We start from the raw sequence: 9,531 nt of genomic DNA on the forward strand, positions 1-9,531 counted from the left end.
AGGATAGCAACATATCTTAAGCAATTTCAAGTCTAATGGGAAGAGAGGGAGAAAGGAAGTGCTTTTTGATAGAGTATAGTCAGTACCTATATGTACAGGGGGATAAGGGAGCACAGAAGAGGGTCATTTATATAAGCCAGTCTGGGGTACAGAGAAGGCTTTGGGAAGAAAGATGATGGCAGGATTTAGCCTTAAAGGATGAGAGTTAAGTAAATTGGGCAGGGGAAGGACATTCCAGGCAGAGTAGAAGCTTGTAACAAAATACCAAGGGCTGAGAGACTATGGAATAGTGATGCCGCATGGAGACTGTCAAGGGCTAAGGCTAAAGAGGAAGGAAGAGATAGCAGATGCTGGTCTTGGAAGCCTTGGTAAGGACTCTGGGCTTACTCCAGGCTTCATGTAGTCCCCAAAGAGTTTCAAAAGCACCAGGAGGAAGACTAGGTATTCCACTATTTACAGAACAGAAGTGATGCAACAAGTAATTGCCTGTAATGAAAACCCTAGGGTATTTTTTATATTCATTATCAAATTAAATTTTCTTTAAAAAAAAAATACCCTCTAGTGAGGATTAACAACAAAAAAAGTTTCAATATGTAGACTACTCCTTTTGAGTTATAAGCCCCACTAAAGGGAATAAATCAGGTCCTATAACAACGTTCTAAATAGTTTCAAATGCAGCCCTGGCTTGGTAGCTCAGTTGGTTAGAGCATCATCCTAATACACAAAGGTTGCAGATTTGATTGCTGGTCAGGGCACATACAGGAAGCAACCAATGAATGCATAGATAAAGTGGAACAACAAATTGATGTTTTTCTTTGTCTTTCTCTGCCCTTCTCTCTATATATAATCAATAAATAAATATTTTGCTAAAATGAAAAGAACTTCCTACACTCTGTCAATTATTACTATTATACTGGCTCACGAATATTTTTTGCCTCATAATCTCAGTATTGACTTTCCTTAGATAGAAAAATGAAGCAGTCCATATAAGTGAAAGCCAAGATAACTCAAAATTTTTTCTCAAACAATTTTACACCAAAAGGAAAAGATGTTTCCTAATATTAAAGACAAATAGCAAAAGGGATGAAAAAGCTGACAATATTCTCTTCTTGACCTGGGAGGTAGTTATACAGGTATTTACATTATAACTCATTAAGCTACACATTTGTATTTTTCTGTAGGTATTGTATTTCATAATTTAAAAAGGCAAAAATAAGTTAATTTTAAATATGATTTTACTAAAATATGAATACATCATTTTATTCTGTTTCCTTTTTTGTAATGCTGGTCACAATCTATTTCACAAACACAGACTGTAACAGTTTAAAAACACTGTTTAAAAACCACAGATACAATGGAAACTTAAAGAATTCGAGGGGATTAAGGGAATGAGATTGATTGCTATTCCACTGAGGAAAATAAGGCTGAAAGATTTTAAGTAGTGCTTGCTTAAGGGTAAATAATATCAGTATTAATAACTGTTATTAATATACTCATATAACTTTAATGTATCCTACCTGTCGTAGCTGAGATTCATCTCGAAGCTGCTTTCTGGCTTCATTGTACATTTCATCTAGCCCCTGCCGAGAATGCTTGTATGTTTGAAGCTCAGTTTCCACATCCACTTTGGTAACCTCGGAAGAAAACTTTTTATTCTAATAACCACTATTGTTAATACAGCACAGAAATACGCAGTCTATACCGAAGTCCCAGAAAGTAACAATTTCTGACACAAGACAGTTTGTAATCTGTCTATACTTACCTCTAAGTGCTGCTGTGTTTTCATTAAAATCAATTTATTCTCACTTCGTAATTGATGATTTTCTTCTTGAAGTTTAATGATATTATTCTTTGCTATTGCTAACTAAAAATTATGAAACAGGCAAGAAAAAAATTTAAACAGCTTTATTTATACTTGCTTTACAGGTTATGTTCACAGCTATCAATATTAGAAAATAAAATCCTAAAGCTAGTGAAAATCTCACAGCTACAAAAACTTACATAAGAAAAATGTGCCCCTATTATCCCAAGATACCAATAAAAGAAATTTACTAATTTCTACTATTTCCTTTTGTTAGTCAATATATTATGTCAATCGAAATATACTATGCTTATCTGGTTTATAATATGCCCTGAATAAAAAGTGCCTAAGTAAGCATATAAAGAATTATGTGTTAAACCACTAAACTTTGTAAAGACTTGTGTAAAGACAGAAATCTCTATAAGGAAAAAAAGTTTCACTATCATTGAAAATGACATTCACGATAACCAAATAGGATACCCTGTGAAACGTGGCACACTGAGTGACCAGGGCCAATATGAGTCAGCTCTCATCATCAGAATTAAACATGAATAACTAAGTGGCTTGGCTCTGAGGCCCGGAATAAAAAGAAGACTCCAAGGAAAGGGAAGCAGGGGCCACTCCACAATGTTGGCTCACAAGTAAATTTCTGAATAATTTATCAAGGATACAACTTGAACTTCACAGTGTGCCTAAGGCCAAGAAGAGGCACAAACCAGTGAGCAGCTCTTTCTAATAATCCCAAACTATCAAAACAAAGATGCATTCTTAACTGCTGACATGCAAACAACCATGTGTTCCCTGGTTTGAAAAAAATTGGGCAAGTTTTAAAAAAAATAATTTCAATTCATAAGGAAAATAGCACTAATAAAATAACAGACTTCTTCCTCTACCTGAAATAATTCTGAAAATATAAAGCAATACATCTGTGGTTTGATAGATATTTTTTAAAGTTATATAAAAATAGTATTAAAAAAAAGAGCTAAGATAAATTTCTGGTTCTTGGACCACCAGATAGCCACTTTGAAAATGCAGAAACTGGAGCATGTGGGATGAATTTTATAGATGAGAGGGTGGAGAAATGGTGAATATGATCATGCTTGAAAAGAAAAGTAATCTGACTAGTGGAACAAGAGGGAGAGTATCACTTTAGTAGGTAATTTAACTATAGGTGAAGTATTCTGTATGTACCAAAACTACTTTCTAATTAGAAAAACAATGAAATGTTTTTAATACATAAAAAATATGCACCATCTAAATTCAGGTCATCCAGATTTTAAAATGAGCAGCACAGTTTCTTTACAGAAGAGTATATATGAGTTTCATCTCTGAAGCTCACTTCTAGAAGCTGAGTATCTCGAAACAATTCAGATTCACCTGAGATATGTGGTTTCTCTCAAACGTCTCAATCACAATGAAAATGTGTGTGTGCTTATTAATTCATTCATACTGAAAATGAAAAAGGATCACAAATACTAGCACTGTGATGACAATACCTCTTCAATCAGCTTAGTATTTGACTTTTCCAATGAATCAACTCTTGAATGGAGACTGCTGACTGTGCTGCTGAAATTAATGAAGAAAAAACTCATTCAAACACACAAAGGCAAAAAAAAGTACGCAATCCTGGATTCTATGTTGAATGACATTCACCAACTGCCCTGTCTGAATTTTTTAGTGTGGGAAATTTCATTAAGTCAAAATAACTTGATTTAACTAGAACAACAAAAACTGTAGCAAAAGAATCAATATATTTCTATTAAAATTTCAATTGATGCTGCTCATTTTTTGTCTTCTTAGGGTCCCTTTTACATGTTACTTATACTATTTAGGAATGGAAATTCCACATAAAGATAACTATTATTGCCCTAACCAGTTTGGCTCAGTGGATAGAGCATCAACCTGCAGACTGAAGGGTCCTAGGTTTGATTCTGGTCAAGGGCATGTACCTTGGTTGCAGGCACATCTCCAGTAGGGGGCGTGCAGGGGGCAGCTGATCGATGTTTCTCTCTCATTGATGTTTCTAACGCTCTATCCCTCTCCCTTCCTCTCTGTAAAAAATCAATAAAATATAAAAAAAAGATAACTATTATTAAAACTAAATTTAAAATTATTCTTTAAAGGATAAACTTTAATGATGCTTATAAACAATATTCATCAACAGAAGCCCCATTCTATTTCCTTTCTCCACTTTCATAGTAACTTAAAGACCCCCAAAATCACTCATTTTTGAGAAATGCAAATGAGATACCTAATATCAGGTGCCCAATCAGCCTGAAGCTAAGCATACACCTATCTTTCAAGGATATAGTCAAAAATCAAGTTCCACTACATGAAAAAACTTTTTTATATTTTTGTTTAAATCCATCAAGACTGGGCATTATTATACCTTTTACTGAATCTAATTTTCAAGTCCTGCTTGCTTTTACCATTTCAAACTTTCTCTAATAAAATGTAATATGCTGTATACATTATAGTAAAAATCTAGAATAGATTCAAAAAATTTTATACCAGCCTCAGAAACAACTATTGGCATTTTAGTTTAGATGTGAAACAAGAAAAATGTTTTTCTATTTATATTAAACTAGAGGCCCAGTGCACGAATTCGTGCACCAGTGGGGTCCCTTGGCCTGGCCTGCAGGCCGAAACCCGCTCTCTGACATCCCCCAAGGGGTCCCGGATTGCAAGAGGGTGCAGGCCAGGCTGAGGGACCCCATCAGTGCACAATCAGGGCTGGGGAGAGACGTGAGAGATTGGCCAGCCAGGGAGGGACGGCAGGAGGGCTCCAGGGTGTGTCCAGCCGGTCTCACTCAGTCCCAATTGGCTGGACCCCAGCAGCAAGCTAACCTACCAGTCAGAGCGTCTCCCCCTGGTGGTCAGTGCACATCATAGCAACCAGTCATTCCGCAGGTCGTTCCACCAGTCAGTCAATTTGCATATTAGGGTTTTATTATATAGGATTAGACATACAAACAGAACTCAGACATTCTTCCCAGATTGAGTATTAACTGACAGTTTCAATGAATTTTTGAACCATCAAAATGATATAAACTTCCACCCTATCTAGCCTTTACTTATTTATGTTAAATATATTTTTATGGATTTCAGAGAGGAAGGGAGAGGGAGAGATGGAAACATCAATGATGAGAGAGAATCACTGATTGGCTGCATCCTGCACGCCTCCTACTGGGGATCCAGCCCACAACCTGGGCATGTGCCCTTGACTAGAAGGGAACCCGGGCCCTTCAGTCCACAGGCTGACGCTCTATCCACTGAGCAAACCAGCCAGGGCTAGCCTTTATTTTAAGGGTAATAGGGATAAGTAAGAAATTCTATTTTTTGAATCCTCTGAAGATTCAAGTCTGACTTATTTTCTACTGAAAATGAATTCTCTCCAATAATTCTCTACATACTTAACTTAGATTTTCTATGTCTCCTCAACCCCTTCTCAAAGATGTGTAGAGGGAATAGGGTTAACCTGGCCTGAAAAGAAGGGGACCCTAATACAATAGTCATAAATGTACTAAGTATTCCAAGTATCCATAATACTTACTTCAGTTGTCTATTTAATTCTTCAACATAATTCTTCTGGTCTAATATGGCAGCTATTTGAACATTCCTAGAGGGGAGAAAAGTAGTTTTGTGCTAATTGGAAAGGTATTCATTGGGTGCCAAAAATAATATCTATATCATCTAAAATTGTAAAGTCATAATGGTAAAACATTATTTTGCCTTTAAAGTAAAATTCAAGAATCTTCATAATCATGTAGTAGTAAACTTTGTACTAAATAACTATAATCTTTGTTAAATAAATTACTTGTTAATACTAGATTTAACAATACCATTAGTATATTTTTTAAAAATTTTGCATCATTATGATTTATTTTTTATTAAAATATATTGACATATAACACTGTAAATTTAAGGCATACAACATATTACTTCGATACATTTATATATTGTGACTGCCATAGCAATAATTAGCACCTCTATTATATTACATAATTATCTTCTCTTTTCAGTAGTTGAAGTATATTTTAAATTTAAACACAATTTAAATAAACAAACAAACACAATTAGCTCTTGAAATAAACCAGCATATGTAAGCTTGTGAATAAGCTTTCATCCCTTTTATCACAAAACACAGCTAACTATTAAAATGGGTCTATTAACTATTAACATGTAAACCAGAAGTTACACATCATACTAAAGCCTCCTTCCAAGTGGTTTTTGCTTTGTAAAGCTTACAAATGGAGTGAAAACTAAACAAAGCAGGAAATACACACAAATAAAGGAAATAAAAACCACACGGTAAATAGATGGACCTCATACTGATTATGAAGAGCTACATAAAAAAATACATGTGAAGTAACTTATGGAAATCATACCTTTCTTTATTTCCAATATCATCTTCATTCTTTAAATACATGGAAAAATCAATCACTCCAACCTGAATTTATAAATAAAGTTATTTCTATTTAAAGGGGAGAAATATCAGATGTACCTTTAACATACAAATAAATTTCATTCTTAATTTTCCTTTACTGTTTAACAGCACTGTTTACAATTTATAGAGTAAGACCTGTATCAAAGCAGAACAGTGCAAACTGCAAACACTCTGCATTGGGTACTAGTCACTTCTACTTACTTGTGAGTCTAAATCCTCTCCCTTTACACACAGATTAGCATCTATCACATTCAGGCCAACCAGTAGCCCAACAATTACTGCTCCTTCTTCTTCCATCATTAGTGCATGATATTCATAGAATTCACTGTGAAAATTAAAATAAAAACTGTCAATCACAAATTTATTTCAAAAACTAAATTTTAAAATCTCAGCACCTAATTACAAACATGGAACCAAAAATATTAGGTAACTTCAAATTGGCCTTTCTATATGTGAATAATTAAAAAATTTTGAAATTTAAATGTCTATGCAGAAAACATAAAAGACAGACTGAAGGATATAAAACTGAAAAAGAAATTCTGAGTGAGAGAGAAGAAAAGCAGAGAGAGATCAAAAGAAAAAGAGGCATCATTGAGGCCTAGAATGTTTGCAACTCTCAAAAGACTGTTACTGATATGATTACAACACTTTTTATTAGAGTTGAATTTTCAATTCTAGGATTTAAGACCCTTAGGAGAAAGATTAAGATAAGGAAATGAATATATGAAACATTTCAAAACCCATGTTCAAGTCAGTGCATTTGAAATGTGTATTGCAAATGTTCTTAATAAATAACCAATAAAAGATACCTATGGATATCTATATTCTTAGAAAAAATGTTCAAATAAGAGATCTGTGAAAGAAACCAGACAGTTTAAAAACTAATACTTGAGCCCTAGCCAATTTTGATCAGTGGACAGAGCGTCAGCCTGCGGACTAAAGGGTCCCAGGTTGGATTCCAGTCAAGGGCACATGCCTGGGTTGTGGGCTTGATCCCCAATAGCAGGTGTGCAGGACATAGCCAATCAATGAGTCTCTCATCACTGATATTTCTCTTTCTCCCTATCCCTTCCTCTCTGAAATCAATAAAAATATTAGTTAAAAGTGCATTCTTTTTTTAATAACTTTTTAAAGTAGCTTAAAGGCCAGGGTGCCAGAATGTAGCAGGGAGTCCCGCGGGAGTGAGGCTGACGGAGTCCTAACGAAGCATGCCCGACTCCGGAGCCCAGGGCCAGTGAATATTTTTAAAAAACACTCTAATACTTGAGCCCTAGCTGGTTTGGCTCAGTGAATAAGAGTGTTGACCTGCAGACTGAAGGGTCCCTGGGTTCAATTCTGATCAAGGGCACATGCCTGGGTTGCAGGCTCGATCCCTGGTTGAGTGGCATGCAGGAGGCAACTGATCAATGATTCTCTCTCATCACTGATGTTTCTATTTCTCTCTCCCTTCCTCTCTGAAATCAATAAAAGTATTTTTTTTAAAAAACTAATATTTGACAATTTATATTCAAAGAACTAGTTATCACTGACTCATGCCTTCCTCAAGAAGTTCAATGTAGCCCTGGCTGGTGTAGCTCACTTGGTTGGAGCATCATTCATGCACTGTACCAAAAAGTAGCAGGTTCGATACCTGGTTGCAGGTTTGATCCCTGGTCGGGACACTTGGGAAAGGCAACCAATCAATGTTTCTGTTTCTTTCTCTTTCTCTCTTTCTCTCTCTCTCTCTTTCTCTCTCTCTCTCTCTCTCTCTCTCTCTCTCTCTCTCTCTCTCTCTTTCTTCTAAAATAAATTTTTTAAAAATATTTTTTAAAGTCCTATGTATAGTATTTAATCACTTCAGAAATTATTGAGAAATTGCAGGTGCTTAAAGTATAGTCATTCTCATTTACAAAATGGGAAAACGAATATGAACTGGAGTCACAAGTAAAACCAAAAATGACAAAATTCTCCCAAACATCAGACAAGCACTCTAAAAGAACAAGGGTGAATTGAGGGGCTACCATGGGCCCCACTCCCTTTAAGAACTGATTATCTTACTTTGAAAGTCTGTCGTAGGCACTTGGCTTTCAATTTAAACTGATAGTTTAAAGAAAGCCCACAATCCAGTCAAAACAGTAGTTGGATATTCAAGTTGTAAAAAAAGATCCCTTGAATTAAAGCCCCAAATTTCACTATATATTTTTATTCATAAAATTATCTGTAATTTAGAAAAAATATGTATATTAGGCTTAAAAAAAGGAAACTTAGAAATATAAATTTATCATTTTTTAAGGTAATTCCTAATCAATGTTACATCTCCAAAATGGTTTTCTCACTCGTTTCGCTACTCCCTGTGTTTATGCCATCTTGTTGTATTTTATGAGTCCTTTTTCACATCTTTAATGCTTTTTGGGAGACAGGATATCAATGAAATAAAAAATGAAAATGAACATGACTTAATGGTACTAACCTCAAGAGATCCCTTTGAATAATTAAGCAACGAAGATAATCAGCCATTTTTTTCTGCATGAGGGCTAAACGAAGCCATGCTCTTGCACGACCCAGGGGGGTCCTGAAAAGTAAAACCAACTGGTAAGAAAATAGTCCCAGCCAAAGAACATAAACCATATGTTCTATCTCTGTTGAGGTACATTAATTTTTTTAAAAAGACAATTTATCATAGTTTTGTCTTCATTTCTATAGTTTTAAACTAGCTTCTTTGAGCATGCAAACCAATCCCTGTGAGCTATTTAAATCTCTAAGGTAAATTTGCACCTACAGAACGTCTAGGTACCATTTAATGCTTTGAGATAAATGACTCTCCAAAAAATGAGAATATTTCTACAAGAAATATATTTTCAGATGGATTTAGCCTTCTATAAAATGAATATGCAAAATACATCAATAGGGCAGTACAATGCCTTCAAAAAATAATTAACACTGTAGCCAAATGTAAATTATCATGACTGGTATGACTTGGTTGTGCTTCGGTCCAATGCACCAAGAAGTCACTGGTTCATTTCCGTGTCAGGGCATATGCCCGGGTTGAAGGCTTGATCCCCAGCAGGGGGCGTGCAGGAGATAGCCGATCTTTGTTTTGTTTTTAATTTATTTAAAATTTTATTTTTCAGTTACAGTTTACATTGAGTATTAATTTTAGGTGTATAGCATAGTGGTTAGACATTTATATAACTTATATAACATATGACGTGATCCCTTAAGTCTAGTACCCATCTGACACCATCATTACAATACTATTGACTATATTTCTTTTTTTCCCCCAGCCTCCCCTACCCCCCCCCCA

At 35.1% G+C, this 9,531-nt stretch overlaps 1 protein-coding gene across 1 annotated transcript in view; it reads right to left on the reverse strand.

The window, feature by feature from the left end:
* The window catches only part of RUFY2 (RUN and FYVE domain containing 2), a 43,702-nt gene that overhangs the window by 24,530 nt on the left and 9,641 nt on the right, over window positions 1-9,531 (reverse strand). Inside the window, 7 exon segments of the mRNA XM_006760908.2 lie at window positions 1,518-1,634; window positions 1,763-1,864; window positions 3,298-3,367; window positions 5,355-5,420; window positions 6,190-6,251; window positions 6,450-6,573; window positions 8,698-8,799. Coding sequence (XP_006760971.2) covers window positions 1,518-1,634; window positions 1,763-1,864; window positions 3,298-3,367; window positions 5,355-5,420; window positions 6,190-6,251; window positions 6,450-6,573; window positions 8,698-8,799 — 643 coding nt within the window.

The sequence above is a fragment of the Myotis davidii genome, unplaced genomic scaffold (genome assembly GCF_000327345.1).
Source record: "Myotis davidii unplaced genomic scaffold, ASM32734v1 scaffold134, whole genome shotgun sequence".
Lineage (NCBI taxonomy): Eukaryota > Metazoa > Chordata > Mammalia > Chiroptera > Vespertilionidae > Myotis > Myotis davidii.